Below are 15,959 nucleotides of genomic sequence, written 5' to 3' on the forward strand. Positions count from 1 at the left end.
GGGGTTAATAGCAAAGGGGACTTGGAGTCAAATGCCTGCTGCGAGGAGCTGCACTGCGCAATCAGGCTGTAAAGCCCCCCAGAGCTTGCACTGCTTGGCCTTGATGGCACAGGCTGTGTGTATAATCAGGAGGGGTGTTAACTCTTTGAAAGGGCTGATAATAGCAAGACAAGGGGAAATGGTTTTAATTTGAAAGACGGAAGATTTACGTTGGGTGGTAGGGGGAGATTCTTTACTAGGAGAGTGCTGAGGTCCTGGAACAGGCTGCCCAGGTACGTTGTGGATCCCCCATCTGTAGAGGTGTTCAAGGCCAGGTTAGATGTGGCCCTGGGCAGCCTAGTAAATGTGGAAGATAGGTGGCCCTGCCAGGCAGGGAGTGGAGCTTCATGATCCTTGAGGTCCCTTCCAACCCGGGTCATTCTGTGATTCTGTGTTCCCCAGATGCCTCTTGGAAGTCATCAAGTCTGCCTCAGTGCTGACCACCAGTGCACTGTCCCCATGGGACTTAATAAGACACTTGGTGTCTCTGGCTGGGATCTGCTCGGTGATAAACATGCACGTGAAGAACTTAGCGATAGAGTGGGCTCCAAACCTCTTAAGGTAAACTTCTTTTTCCATTTCAACACGATGCTTAGTTCTGCTCTCCCCCAACCCCAGGGGCACAATTTCTAGATGACAGTTTCTACTCACTTGTTTAGCTGGGACAGCTGTGTCCCTGATGATCCAGGATAATTTCGTCAGTGGCATCGCTGTTTGCCCACTGCGGAAGTCTCCAGAGCCCAACCTGACAGTTTTTGGCTACAGAAATTCAGACTTGGGGAAATGACCTTGGGGAAATGACTTGTAAGATCTGCCTTTTCTTCAGATCCCAGCAGAGCCAATCTTCCTGCGCCATTGAAGCTGCCTGCATGGAGCTGCAGACTGAGTCAGCTGTGGTGGAATTCCTCATCAGCCACACAGATGTCATCTTCTGCTCCGAATCCACACCAGTCGTGGGAGAGTGAGCAGGTGAGTGTCTTCCTCCATTAGCTTGATCTTGATCTGGCACCTTGATCCAATCCAGGTCTTCTCCAAGACCTTTGAAAATTCTATTACTGTCGAGGAGACAGCAGGCTTCTGGGCTTAGGTTAGAATATGGTGCCCCATTCCTGGATCCTTAGTGTGTCCAAACACAAGCCTTACTTGGAGAAAACCATCACTGCTGTTAAGATTTTTTGCCAGCAGGTGAAGCTTGATTGAAATGTGGCAGCAAAGCTTTCTGGAATCCCAGCCCCCTAGTTTTTCTAGGATTTTTGTTTGCCTGTTTTTGATACAGTGAGCTGCTCTTAATTGTGGCTGTGTCCTTTGCCACGAGCATACCACTGAGCACACGGTTATTTTGAGCTCCTCTACTTCCAGTGGCTCGGATGAGCAATTCTGAGAGATATGCAGAACTGGGATGGCTGTGCTGTTGCTTCCTCCGCCGTCTCACCTGTGTTTTTCCCTTGCAGGGCACAGTTCTCTGCCTGGGCCCAAGTCTGTGTGGGTCTCTCCATCCACAAAGCTGCTCACCGTGCAGGAGGCACAGGCTGAGAGGAGAGGCCAGAGCAGCTCTCCTGTTGCAACACAGAGCAGCAAGATACAAGTGGAGGAAGGGCCTGCAGCTGTACTGAGGAACTTCGACGCAATCATTGATTTTCCATCTGAAAGGTAAAGAAAGAGGAATTCCCTTTCCAGCCCCTATCATCATTGTTCAGGTGATTTCTATTGGTTTATTTTTTGTCCATTGTATCTCCAAGCACTCAACTAAAAAACAGTTGCCCTACTGGCTCAGAGGAGCCACACAAGGGTGCATTTCCTTCCTGGTTGGGCAGGCAGTCACAAGATGCAGAAAGCCACGCTAGTGTCTATCTTGGTCTGTGCTGCCTGTACCTGGAAACGCTGGGGTTTTCCAGATTTCAGGGCCACGCACCTGAAACCAATTGCACTTCTCCTGTAAGAAGAGCTGTTGGTCAGACTTGCTGGCACTAGAAATTAAAGATGGCAGTGAGCTGAGGTCGAGGAGGTGTTAACGTAAGAGTCAGAGATGCTTTTGAGCTTCCCTTATGGCTGCCCAGTTCCTCAGAAAGCAGTTACGCCTGCCAGCTCCTGTCCTTTCCTGCTGCTGAGCCTTTGCTCACATGCTCTGCATCTTGCTCAAAATGGTTGAGAGGAATGTAGCCAGCAAGACTTTTGGGGGCTAAGCTGTAGGAATGGAAGCATCTCTGAATGAATCTTTGAAACAGAGGGCTTTTCTAAGCTGTGTTTCAGCAGAAACCAGGCATTGCCAGGAGCAGGCAACTGTCATCAAGGGCTCGGTGCAGCTCGTCACTCACCCTGCACCACGACTGACAACATGCTGTTTTCTCTCTCCAGACCATGTTCTCCCAGAAAGAGGAAGGAATCACCAGCTGGCAGTTGGCGTTCCTGCTTATTCCTGGGCAAACCATCCCCTGTGGCCAAATGCCAACTGCAGAGCAGTGCCAGGGAAGCAGAAGTCGTGGTCCTGACAGGTAAGGGTGAAAATCCAGCTTTCAAAAAGCTGCTTGTCAGCAACACAGGTAGAATTCATGCTTTCAGTGGGCTTGTACCTCTTTCTGTATTCCTGCATTCGAGCCCGTGCCTGACATCTTTGGTTGACTCCTGTCTTTCCCAAATGAGTCTCGCAAGCTGCTTGAAGCCTGCTTGACAGGCAGCACCAAGCCTTTGCCTCCTTGGATAGTGAAAGTTTACACTAACTGCTGTGTATCTACTCTTTCAGGTGAATCTATCCCTTGCCAGCACAGGAACCCACCGGCAAGTAGCGATGATGCCTGGTGTGCTTCCATCAATGGAGTGCAGTTAGGATGCATGAGTCACTGCAGTTTCAAGGACAGCCTTCCACGTGACAGCAATGATGGAGAGAAGGAGGTCTGACCTATTCAGTTTTGAGCCCCTCCATGCAAGAAAACCTTGCAGTTCTGGAACGTCTTCAGCTACGAAGGTAGTGAGTGGTCTGGAGCACAAAACTTACGAGGAGCAGCTGAGGGAACTAGGATTGTTCAGCATGGAGAAGAAAAGGCTCAGGGGAAACCTTATAACTCTCTATAACTTCCTGAAGGTAGGTTGTAGTGAGCTGGGGGTTGGCCTCTTTTCTCGAGTAATCAGTGATAGAACTAGAGGGAATGGTTTTAAGCTGCGCCAGGGAAGATTCAGGCTGGACATTAGGAAATATTACTTCTCAGAAAGGGTAGTCAGGCACTGGAATGAACTGCCCAGGGAGGTGGTGGAGTCACCGACAATGGGAGTGTTCAAGAAACGTTTGGATGTGATGTATGGAATATGATTTATCCGGGAAGTATTGGCAATGGTTGGACCAGATGATCTTCTAGGTCTTTTCCAACCTTGATAATTCTGTGATTCTGAGCTGAGAAGCTTTTCTTGCTCAAGTCCTGCTTCCAAGTTTAACCACCTACGGGGAAGTAGATGTCACTTTTCTAGTGTCCTTCAATTCCGTGTCCGCATTTTCCTAAAAGTAAAAGAATTTGGAGGTAACCAGCTGCAGTGAAGTGAGCGATTTCAGTGCCTGTTTCTGATGGTGGCAATGAGTTCAGAGGTCACACTTAACTGACGATTCCTGTTTCCATTCTGACAAAGGCTGTAGTTGCAGCTGACTTCCCGAGGCTGCCATACGTGGTGGTGATGCAGCCTTGGGCTTGTGCGTTTGCATGACTCCCACCTTTCCTTTCTGTGTCTTGCAGGTCAGCTGGTGCTGGAAGCGGCCGGTATCTGAGTAGGAATGAAGGTGAGTGCAGGAGCAGCTGCTGAGGGGAGGAAGGAAGTCCATGCTAATGAGCTCTGAAGCATCTGCAGGTCCAGTACGAAAGGAGGCAGCAGTGATGCAGGGGGCTCCCCAGCAGGAAGCTGGCTGATCCAAATGCTTGCTGAGAGTTTGGAAGCCCAAACCCTTATGGTCTCTGTAAGGGTGGCTAATAAAAAGATGTTAACCAAGATGGTGGTAAATAGTCAAAGGTTATTAGCAAAGGGAAACTCACCAATATCAATACCTTGACCAGAAAGCTGAGGCAGTCTCAACTGGGGAGCAATCTCCAAGAGATGCTGCCTCAGTGGTGGTCAGCCTTTAAATGAGGTCTCAGAGGAGGTGGAGTCAAGGTCCACCCCTTCTGGGAGCACAGCTAGATTACTCTCACCTGTGCTCCCGCAGCTGACCCAACACTTGCCTCAGCTGATTAATCAGAGGTTCAAGCTGTGATTTCCCATACAGTCTCAAAGCTGAAGGCAGCATCTCCTTGATCTGATGGTGGTGTGCCTGAGTGAGGGAGTGATCCAAGCTGGATGCAGAAGAGTCATCTTAATTTCTCTGCTATTTTACTTCAGATGACACCTATTGGGTGTTGGTTTCTTAAAATTTGGATCTAGGAGGTGGCCTCTCCCTTTGCTTCTGGTGAAAGCACAGAAGTGCAGCAGGAGTAGAAGACAAAGAGGTTTTCTTCGTGACAGGAACACCAATTATTTGATTCAAATGTGTAACTGTGATGAAGATGGTGAAGAACAGATCCGCCTCAAAGACATGCTTGATCACATAAGGAATGAGCATGTGATCCAAGACAGCCAGCGTGGCTTTAGCAGGGGAAGGCCATGCCGAACCAGTCTGGTGGCCTTCTATGATGGAGTGATGGCATTTGTGGACAAAAGGAAGGTAACAGATGTCATTGACCTGGACTTGAGCAAGATCTTTGACATGGCCCTCCACCACATCCTTATCTCTAAACTGGAGGGATGTGGATTTGACAGGTGGACCACCTGGTGGATAAGGGATTGGTTGAAAGGCCACAGACAGAGGGTGGTGATTCGTGGTTTGATGTCCAGGTGGAGGCCGATAACAAGTGGTGTCATCCAGGACTCTGTCTTGGGACCAGTGCTTTTTTACATGGTTATCAGTGATACCAATGATGCAATCGCGTGCACCCTCTGCTGTTTGCTGAGTGGTGCGGCTGACGCAGTGGAAGGAAGGGATGCCATTCAGAGGGAGCTCAACCGAGAGGTTGGCCTAGGTGAATCTAATGAGGTTCAACACAGCAAAGTGCAAGGTTTTGCACTTGGGCTGGAGGAATCCCAGGCATTTCTACAGCCTGGGAGGAGCAGTCCTTAAGAGAAGCCCCGCAGAGAAGGACCTGGGGGTCCTGGTGGATGAAAAACAGAACGTGAGCCATCAGCGTGCTCTTGCAGCTCAGAGAGCAAATGGTCCCCTGGGCTCCATCAGAAGAGGGGATGGCCAGCAGGGACAGGGAGGTGATTGATCTTCATGATCCTTGAGGTCCCTTCCAACCCGGGCCATTCTATGATTCTGTGATTACACATGCTGTCAGAAATAACGGCAGCTGTACAGAAGCTGGATATATTTTGGGACAGTTCTTGTAACCAGCTGATTTTAAGACCTTGCCCGAGTCAAGAGTCTTAATTGCATGTCAGAAGAATGCTGGGAAAGTGGTTATTGCTCATTCTTTTTCATTTGCTGATTCTTTCTTTCGGGTTCCTTTTCCAAAGGAGATTCTGGTGATGGAAGCAGTTGAAGAAAGAACCAAAGCAGCTCTTGCCAAGAGTGCTTGAAGTCCCTGTGGAGAGAAGCAAAGAACTTGGGCTTCCTCTGGGATGCTCCCCACCATGTCTCAGGAAGGAGACAACTGCTGTTCCACTTTCTGCTCTGTGTGTGGAAAGGTACGTCTGGGTTTCTTCTGCTTGTTTTTTCTTTCTTTTTCTGGCTTTGAAGGAGAAGGGGTGGAGCAAGGGGAGACTCACTGGTCATTTGTTACCTCAAGAACAGGATGGATTCTGCATTGACTGTGAAAAACCTGGGCTAGTAGCATGGGCATGTTTCAGGCTGGACTCTTCTTTTGCTGCTTGGTTTCCTTTTGGCTACAGGGAGACAGCTGTCTAAAGGTGTGTTTTCAGACCCACTCTCCAAAACCATGTTTCATTGTTGCAGGTGGTTCAGTGTGCTCTTGCAGGGTAGATGCTGTAGTTTGCTGTAGAATCTGAATGGTTTCTGTTCCTAGGGGAGGACTGGGAGGAGGTAGTGAGAAGAGAATTCAATGCCTGAGGTGTATCTTAGTGAGAAATGTTGGCATGAGATGATGAAAGTCTTGAGCTGTCAAAGGCCAGTGAGGCTCAGACTCCTTAACCTGCTGGAGCAGGGTGGAAGCAAGGAGTGGGCACTGCCGTCACACAAGCTGCACTTGGTTCTGGTCTGCCAGGTCTGTGCTGGCCTGGATTTCTTCTGAGAAGTTTGTTGGAGCTGCTTGGAGTAGTGAAGGGTGGGGAAGAAGTGCTGCTCCAGAGCTATGAGACGTGCAGCTCCTTCTGAAGTGCTCCTGAGAAGGATGGAGCGCATTTGCTGCAGCTTTCTCTGCAGATGTGCTCCTCACCTTGAAATCCTCCTGGTTTGTCCTCAGCTCCTGACCACGGCCTGTGCTCTGTTTTGCAGGCTGATAACATGCAGAAGCCGCAGCTGGTGCGTGCTATGTCATCTTTAAACGTACCAGCGATTGCGGCAGCCCATGTTATTAAGAGCCACGTTGCCCAGGGGCCAGATGAGCTCTCTCTGGAGGTAAGCAGTTCCAGGCGTTCCTTGTTGTTGTGCATAGAAGAGGGCAGTCCTTTCTGCTTTGTTTTCCTACCAGATTTGCTGAATCTGGGATTGATGTTTCAATCTCTTGCAGGTCGGAGATCTGGTGAGCATTGTTGATATGAGGACATATCAACAGGCTGAGCCCCTGGGGGAGAGGCAAGCGTGGCTTTGAGGTAGGCACACGTTTTTGACTAGAGAGCACAACTTCAGTAGAGTTGGGAATCTCAGCTTGGAGCTGCTCTGCCTGCACAGGATGGCTGCTGGATGCAAACAGTTGCCCTGTGTCACTGTCAGTGGACCTTCCCTTTGGCTCTGGGCTCAGGCTAATGCTCACCTGTCTTTTTGTTCTAATTACAGGTTGGGCTTTTCCCTGGTGAGTGCATGGAACTCATCAGCGGAAAAGTTCCCTATTCCCTCCTCAATTCATTGCCAAAGCCAGGTGCGTAATTTACATTTGACAACGCGAGTTAGTCAAATAGGGTCAGAACGCTACTTTCAGTGGGTTTGTTTATGCCCAAGTTCAGCAAGCTTAGAAAGAGAACTACAGTAATCTCCTTGGGCACCTCCAGGGATGGGGAAAATCCATTCTTGCGTGTCCTTGTTGGGAATGTTCTTCCCGTTGTTACATGCTCTGTCGAATGCGTTGCGCTCAGCTTCGTCCAACCGAGCCAGGCCTGAAATGAACTGGTTTCTTTGTTTTGTTGCACAGAGCCAAAGAAATGGGGCAAGCTCATCAACCGCCTTCATTCCCTGGTGAAGGCCCGCCCCGGGAGAGCAAAGCAGCCCGAGCCTCGGACATTCTCCGGATCCATGTCCTTGCTTGACATCGTTGAGAGGTATTTAGCCTTCAGGACTTGAGGGCTGAGCTGTAGGAATGGAAGCATCCTCTGCTGTTTGAAACAGGGGGCTTTTCTAAGCTGTGTTTCAGCAGAAAGCAGGCAGTGCCCGGAACAGGCAACTTTTGGCCAGGGCTCGGTGCAGCTCTTCCCTCACCCTGCACCACGTCTGACAGCATGCTCTGTTTTCTCTGCAGAATGAGTTCTCCCAGTAAGAGGGCAGAGTCAGCAGCTGGCAGTTGGTGTTCCTGCTTCTGCCTGGGCAAACCATCCCCTGTGGCCAAACGCCGACTGCAGAGCAGTGCCAGGGAGCCCTCTGAAGCAGAAGTCTTGGTCCTGGCAGGTAAGGGTGCAAATCCAGCTTACAAAACACTGCTTGTCAGCAACACAGGTAGAATTCATGCTTTCAGTGGGCTTGTACCTCCTTCTGGTGTTCAAGTCCGTGCCTGACATCTTCAGTTGACACCTGTCTTTCCCAAATGAGTCTCTTGTCAACACAAGAGCTGGACCTGCACGTGGATCACTTTCAAGACAGTGACACTGTTGCTAGAAGCCTATTTGCTTCTGCCCACCACCACTACATAGCCAAATGTCAAGAATCTCCATGGTTCATCTTGCGAACGTTCGACACTAACCGCTGTACATCTACTCCTTCCTAGGTGACCTGAGCCCTTGTATATCCCCAAGACGCAGGGCATGTTACGATGACGCATCTTCCATCAATGAAGAGTTGTTACTAAGCACAGGATGCTGCAGTTCAGAAGAAAGCCTTCCGTATAACATCAGCTAACAAGAGAAGAATGTCATCATTGTTGAAGCCCTCATTCATCCCATCCCTACTGAAGCTGCTGACCTGAGCCTGCCAGACACCTCAGGCACCAGCCTGGACCCAATGTCTCTGCAGTGCAGCCCAGCCCAAGCACAGCCCAAGTGCCCCGACAGCAGCACCACCATGCAGGCTCAGGTCAGCATCACCGAGGAGAAGCTGAGCATCTCAGAGGGGGGGCACAGAATCAGGACATGAGTCCCAGGCTCCGGGCAACAGCACGGTCTCTGAGCAGCTCTCATGATTACAAGAGAGGATGAGTCCCATCTTTCCTCCAGACCTCACACCCCCTCCTTTCTCCTATTGAATAAAGGCACGCTGGTGCTCACTCAACGCCTTGACTGAATTCTGAGTTTTCATTCGCAGAGATTGGGATGAGTGCAAGAAACATCAAGGCAGCTCAGCTTACAACACTCTGGCTGTGGGGTTTGTGCGGCCGAGCTCTGGGTGTGTTCCCATTTTGCCTGACTTTGGGATGCCTGCAGCGAGAGCTCTGCTGCCGTCGTGTATGGCAGCAAATAGTCTCTAGCATCCTGGATGCTGCTCATGAAAACCCCAAGCTTTACCGGCTGTGGCTCTGTGATGCTTTTCAGGGCCTTTTGATGCTCTTCGATGCTGTGGCTGCTCACTAACACCTCTATCCTCCCCCGTGTCCATTCCTGGCTCCCACCTGTGAGCTGTCCCTGCAGATCATCTCCAGCCCTGCCATCATTGCGCTGCGGCAGGAGGAGCTCACCCTGACCAACATCAGGCAGTGCTGCCTGCCTCTCACACTCTCTAGACCAAGTGTAACTATGCTGTCGTGGAGACAAATGCTTTCTGTCACATCCTCCATCCCTGCAGACATTTACCTGTAGGCAGCTCCTGTAGAAGAAGATTCAAGCAGCAGAACCTTTTGCTCAACTACAGCACATGAATGCTACAAAAGCAGAAACAACCCGCAAGCTCTGGGTCTGTTTGTCTTGCACAGGCATGCACCGACTGCGTTTGATGGTACCCCCCATCCTTGATTTCCTTCCCTGCTTCTTGTCTGATGGCGCTGCTGAGCCAGGAACAAGCTGCCCAGTGTGGCAGAGCATGGTGCAGAGCTGTGCTGGGACCTCCTCCCCTACCTCTGTGGCAGATCAGTGCCACACACGTGCCATCGAGATGCTCTGGCACGGGATGTGCCTCCAACCCAAAGCTCCTTCCCACCTCCCAAGGAAAAGCAAAGGAACCCAAGCATCTCCAGCAAAGCTGCCCAGCAGACAGCAGGGAATGCAAACAGCTTCTGGCTGCTCCCCTGCACTCCCGTCCTAAGTAAGAGACCCTATGAGGACTGGCTGGGAAATCAGTGCATGACACACGTGAGTGTGCACAGCATTGTGCAAAGCAGTGGGGTTCCACAAGTTTGTGTGTGTGTGTATATCTGCTGTTATGAAAGCATGGGAAGACTTACTGAGTCCCAGATAATTACTTATCCTCAAATGATTTTTCCTGGCCAAATTTAGAGCCTCTCACAGGTAATCGAGACCAACAGGCTGTTGTTGCACAATCAACAGGCACAATCTAGATGATCAGCTGAGGAAAATAAAGCATCATGCCAAGGGTACTAGATAAGTGAGCAGCTTGAGATCTGCACATTTATGTGATACTCATGGTCTTAGACAATATTTGCCTAGAGAGGTCACATTGAAAGAAAGCAAAATATAAGATGAATGAAAATATGCACAGGAGAAGAAGCCTCTGAGGCTTCTGAAGTGTTATGACCAGAAGACATAAACTCTGTTAAAGCAAACATTTTTTCTATTTTTTGTGTTATTCCAGGCAGGCCTTTATTACCACCTGAACACATGCTGTGGAAGCCCAGCTTATGCAGCACCAGAGCTAATCCAGGGCAAAGCATATATTGGCTCAGAGGGATGTAGAGCGGTGTTTGTTTTCCCCTCTTTCCCTTCCCTCTCCACAGAGCATTTAAAGGCAGTGGAGCTCAGGTAGGCTCTCTTGGTTTCCCTTCTGAATTCTGCTAGGTTGCATCGCTTGGTAGCTCTCAGAAGCTGTCAGTGGCCACAGACTAGAAAAGTGCAATTGGTCTCAGTTCACACAGCTGGCTGGTTTGTCTCAGGCTAATCCTGAACTGCCTCAAGCGACTGCTTTGGGGCTCTACAGAACAGAAACTTCAGAGATCTCTTTCTATTACTAAGTTTTTGAAAGAGCAATTTGCTCTGTTAATTATCCATCATTTCTGTGCAGTCTGTTTTGTCAGACTTGTCTTTAGCTTCCAAGTTGTATGTGAAGACTTGTTTGCACTGTAATGCACAATGTACTAAAAATTGAGAGATGTAAATGCAAAGAGTTTTTCCAGCTTTGATTTCATGTCTGGAATTTTGGAACCCACTACTTGCAGTTGTTAATCTGTCCAAACTGGTCTGGTTTGGGATGCCCTCATCCTTCTTGAATCGCTGTTAAAGGCGGAGCAATTCCTACAAGTGCCATGGCCCCACTGTTGTTCTAATTCTTGTTTCTTTGTTTTCCACACACTGCTTTTCAAGCCTCCTTTTTCTTTACAGTCAAAGTGAGAATTGCACTGTGAGGTGTCTGAACTTTGTTGTGCCTCTACATAAAGAGAACAGCAGCAAAGCCAGACAGGTGACTGTGCTGACAGCTCTCGTAGCCAGTAACACGTAACTGTGCTAAATCCCTTGTGACGGCTTTGATTTCATTTTTGCCAGTGAAATCCTTGTAAAAGGAACTGCAGCAGTGTGATGAGCTAAGGTGAAGATGCTGGTTTTAGTAGTGCTCTAAGCTGAGTGGAAGGGCAATTGAATGAGGGTTATAGGCTTTCTCTGGGACTATAACGTTTTATTTCCTGAGGGAAAGAGCCAGCTTTTCATGGGCTATATGTGGGCTTTGGCAAGGGCAGACAATCCAGTCTGTCAGGAAGCCATTTGAGGTGCTTCAGGTTTGTAAGCTTGTCTTTTTGTTTTTCAGGCAGATATTTGGAGCATGGGTGTACTGCTGTATGCTCTGCTGTGTGGGTTTTCCTTTGGATGATGACAATATGATGGCACTCTACAGGAGGATACCAGCGGGTATCAGTGGTGCTAGAATACACTGAGAAGGGAAATAGCTGAGCTTGACAAGAGGCATTGCTTTTCGGATGGCAGAACATGCTGAGCTGTGGGTAGAAAGGCCTGTCTGCTGAATATTGTCCCTGTTTTTGCTGCTTTGTCTACCAGTATTTTGTGGATTTGGTTCTACACTTGGTTGGCCTATGTGGCACTGTAGCCTAATTCTGTACCATGACAGCATACAGAATTTAAGGAGAAGTATTTTCTTGCCAATGGGCTGGATTTTTTGTATCTGGTTCTTCAACTGGCTGCTCCCTATACTATCTGTAGTAAAAATATAGACACATCATTTGATTTCCCTGAAATGAATGTTCCTAAATGCCAGCCCTTCTCATGTCTACGAAGAGCAAAGTTCTGCATTTGCTATTAGAATTTCCTCTTCCAGAATCAGGAGGTAATGTAGGACCCCACAGATTGCCTTCAGAATCCAACAGTTAGTTCTGTTTCCTTTCGGAGTGCATAACAACCTGAGCACATGAATTGAATGACGTGGCTTTTTAGTCTGGTACAAACTCTGCTGTACACTGAAACTTGGTCCATTTGTAAGCAGGACTTTGTCCATCTCTGCAGGACAGCAGAAAACCCTTTGTGCTAATCATGATGCCAAGAAGCAGAATGCAGCAAAAGGCAGATGATCCAACTGCTTCAGGTGTTCATTTCCTTAAAACTGTGAATAGTTTTGGACTGAGAGTTTGTAAACAGAACGGAGCTCTTAAAGCTGTCAGAGATTATTCCTGCACTGTTCAATTCTATCTGCATAACATACACAGGATCTCAGAACTGCATTGCTTGAACTGGTGGAACTTGTTGAAGTGAACTGGGATGAGCAAGTTTTAGAACTTAGTCAGAATGCAGTAAAAAATGGATAATCTCATGGGTATTAAGGTACAGGCTTGCTATTTCTGCACTGAATTTGTTTTTATTTTACATGGCTGTGATCTGAAAGTTGCTTGAAATGCCGTCACCTAGGCACTGTTGTGTAACTGAATTTCACACATGATAGGTCCTGAAATATCCTGGAATCTAAAACTCTGACTTGTTTTAAGTCTGCTGCTTGAGTATAATCAGGGTCATAGTGTCTGTGTGCAGTGTTTCTTTCCCTGTAATGCTCCACATCATTTCATTTTGGGAATATTGAAGGAAATGGACTATGTGCCATAACTGTTGTTAGAACAAACTATGCCTGGTGTGATCTTATGCATAGGTTCTGTAACTGCTCTTCACAGCTCAGGTGTTTGACCTTCTTTTTGGTGAAGTGATGAAATACTGCTGGTTTCTATTTGTGCTTCTAGGCACCTTGAAGCTCTTAGGAAGAGAACAATTGTCTCCAGTTCTTTTCAATGATATCAGTAACAGCTCGAGTGTTGCTGCCCACTAGGTAGACCCAAAGAAGCGGATTACAGTGAAACAACACACGAGCTGGACCTGCATGAGGATCACTTTCAAGACAGTGGCTCTGTTGCTTGAAGCCTATTTGCTTCTTCCTGCCGCCACTCTATTACCAAGTATCAACAACCTCTTTCATGATTCAACTTGCAAACGTTTGACACTAACCCTTGTGTTTCTATGCCTTCCTAGGTGATTTGAGCCTTTGTATATCCCAAAGATCCAAACCAAGTAGTGATGTGCAGTGTGTTTCCATCAATGGAGAATTCTTATTAAGCACGAATCGCTGCAATTCGGATGACAGCCTTCCACATGGTAACAGTGATGGACACAAGGGGCTCATCCACGTTCATGCTCTCATATCTCCTGGCTCTGCTGAAGATGCTGACCTGAGCCTGCCAGACACAGCAGTCACCTGCCTGGATTGTGACCCAGCGCCTTTGCAGTGCTGCCCATCCCAAGCACAGCCCGAGGGCCCCAGCAGCAGCACCACCATGCAGGAGCAGGTCAGCATCAGTGAGGTGAAGCTGAGCATCTTAGATGGGGACTTAGAGTCAGGCTGCCAGTCCCAGGCACCAGGCAGCAGCACCAGCTCTGAGCCACTCTCATCTTGACAAGAGGAGTCCCATCTTCACCCTTGACCTCTCAAGTCCTCCTGTCTTTTATTGAATAAAGTCACTCATGCTCAATCATCGCCTTGACTGCATTCCGAGTCTTCATTCACAGGGATTGGGATGAATGCAACAAACAGCAAGGCAGCTCAGCTTGCAGCACTCTGGCTGTGGGGTTCGTGCAGGCAGAGCTCTGGGTTCCCATTTTGCCTGGCTTTGGGATGTCTGCAGCAAGATCTCTACCATTTTGTATGGGAGCAAATAATCTCTAGCATCCAGGTTGCTGCTCATGATAATCCCAGTCTTCCTGGCTGTCACTCTGTGATACTTTTCAAAGCCTTTTGATACTCTCTGATGCCTTGGCTGCTCCCTAACACCTCTGTCCTCCTGCCATGTTGACTCACGTCTCCCACTTTTAAGCTGGCTTTGCAGATCATCTCCAGCCCTGTCATCATCACGCTGCAGCAGGAGGTGCTCACCTGGCCCAATGTCTGGCAGTGCTGCTTGTTCTGCAGATGAGCAGCTGCCTCCTCATCTCTTCAGCTACAGTAGTTTTTCTCAGGGAAGTTAGATGCAGTCGTGCTCCTCTGGATTTGGTGTGTTAAATCCATGCTGCATGGCAGCAGTCAATGCAATACAAAGGTGTTCTGTGTGCCACAGCATTTCTCCAGGGGCTGCCAAAGGTAGAAGCACAACACAGCACCATCCTTCTGACAGTAATGTCTGTGAGTGTTAGACATGTGAGCACTGCATCATCCCCAGCGTGTCAGTGCTTTTCCACACCAACCTGACTCTCACACTCTGCACTGAATGTAACTATGCTCTTGTGGAGACAAATGCTTTCTGTCACGTCCCCCATCCCTGCAACCATTTGCCGGTAGGCAGCTCTTGCAGAAGAATCAAGCAGCAGAACCTTTTGCTCACCCTACAGCATGCAAATGCTATGAAAGCAGAAATAACCTGGGATGCTCTGGGTCTGCAAGGCTGCACAGATGGGAGAGGTAGATTGTGTTTTTGCAGTGGAAGTTTCCAGTATTTTCAGTACATAGTGTAGGCCCTAACTGAATGTATAACCCTCTTGTAAAACAGCTGTATAAGTAGTTTTTCCACCAAGAAAGTTGCTGAACAGAGTTAAGTTCAGACTGGGGGCATTCTGACATGGGGAGAATTGAGACAAGCACAAGATAAATACACAGGGTGGGTAGAGCCCAGCACAGGAACGAATGAATGTACTGACTTTTGGAAACATTGCCCTTCTCTCTCCACAGAAAAGTACAAGGCAGACCTAAAAACAAGAGGTTGGTAATTGACCTTATATGGAAATGAATCCTAGCAACAGTCTCGAGGAGTCTGTGAGCCTGAGATGCTCAACCAATGAGAGCCATGAGAGCATCACCTGCATTGGGTTTAGGGCACAGAACAGAATTGATTTCACTGACTGGTGAGCAATTTCTCCCTTGCCAATAGGGGATGTGCGCGCAGTATTGCAATAATGAATAAGCACTGCTGCTATCGCTGCCATCTTTGCCTAACTAGAAATCTTTGACTTTGAGAGTTTCTCACACAAGGGGAGAGGGTAAGAAAGTAAAGAGGCACAGAAAACTAAGGGAAACTGCTCTTCTGTATCTTATCTATAAAAATTGATACGATGCTGTTGTGCATTTATTTTTTAAATTTTATTTTTAATTTTTTGCCAGTGTCAGTTAGATTGTTTTAAAATATCCACACACCAAAATCTGACTACCAAGCAAATGTAATGGAAATGAAATGAAAGTGAGTTAGCGGGAAGCACAAGGCCATATTATATTAGGCTCTAGCAAATTTAGAGGCAGTCACTGCACGAAGAGGTAGATCTGAGTTGCACATTATATGATTCCCACAAAGATTAAGGAAATCTAAAGCTTTCAATATATATTTTTTTAATTCTTTTTTCATTTCATTTTTTAAACACCTGACCCAGACCCCAACCCTCACAGGAGCTGTAAAGATAACAGCATTAACCCGCAATGTAACTCTAATCCTAACCCTTACCCTGATTCTAAAATCGTCTCTAACTCCAAATGTAACAACAAAAATGATGCTAGAAGTTTGTAGCAAAAGGAACCTTAACCCTGATCATAATCCAAAAAACAATCATTATGGTAACAATAATCTTTACCTTAAGAATAATATTAATCAGAGCCCAGATGATGCCTGCATCCAATCAGAAGCATGCTTTGTATTATTTAAGAGTTGTATTTTTTCCAATGAACTCTCTCTATTATCACGTTTATAAAGTAACAGAGTCTGTTCTTTTTCTCCTGACACTGTGCCTTACTCCTGACATCCCCTGGAAATGACCCAGATAGGGCACCATCAAAGTAATGCTAATAGTAATGTCAATCCTAAAGGTATCTCTAGCCTCAGTGTTAATGGGACGCTAACAACAATCCCAACAGCCTTAAACATTCTGGTGGTGTGAAAGAGGTGCTGCCTTGCACATGCTGGGCAGTCCCATTGCCTGTTAAATGCAGGCGGCAGCGTAGAAACATGATGCCCGTGGTC

At 47.8% G+C, this 15,959-nt stretch overlaps 1 protein-coding gene across 1 annotated transcript in view; it reads left to right on the forward strand.

Moving 5' to 3' along the window:
• Window positions 1-4,003, forward strand: part of LOC146758031 (rho GTPase-activating protein 32-like) — a 106,164-nt gene extending 102,161 nt beyond the window's left edge. The window contains exons 8-13 of the mRNA XM_085518650.1: window positions 506-600; window positions 866-1,008; window positions 1,491-1,689; window positions 2,395-2,531; window positions 2,780-3,118; window positions 3,759-4,003. Coding sequence (XP_085374776.1) covers window positions 506-600; window positions 866-1,004 — 234 coding nt within the window. The 3' untranslated portion in view covers window positions 1,005-1,008; window positions 1,491-1,689; window positions 2,395-2,531; window positions 2,780-3,118; window positions 3,759-4,003. The remainder of the gene's footprint in view (window positions 1-505; window positions 601-865; window positions 1,009-1,490; window positions 1,690-2,394; window positions 2,532-2,779; window positions 3,119-3,758) is intronic.
• The last annotated feature ends 11,956 nt before the right edge of the window (window positions 4,004-15,959 follow it).

The sequence above is a fragment of the Coturnix japonica genome, chromosome 17 (genome assembly GCF_054131305.1).
Source record: "Coturnix japonica strain WE chromosome 17, WE-NBRP24, whole genome shotgun sequence".
Taxonomy (NCBI): Eukaryota; Metazoa; Chordata; class Aves; order Galliformes; family Phasianidae; genus Coturnix; species Coturnix japonica.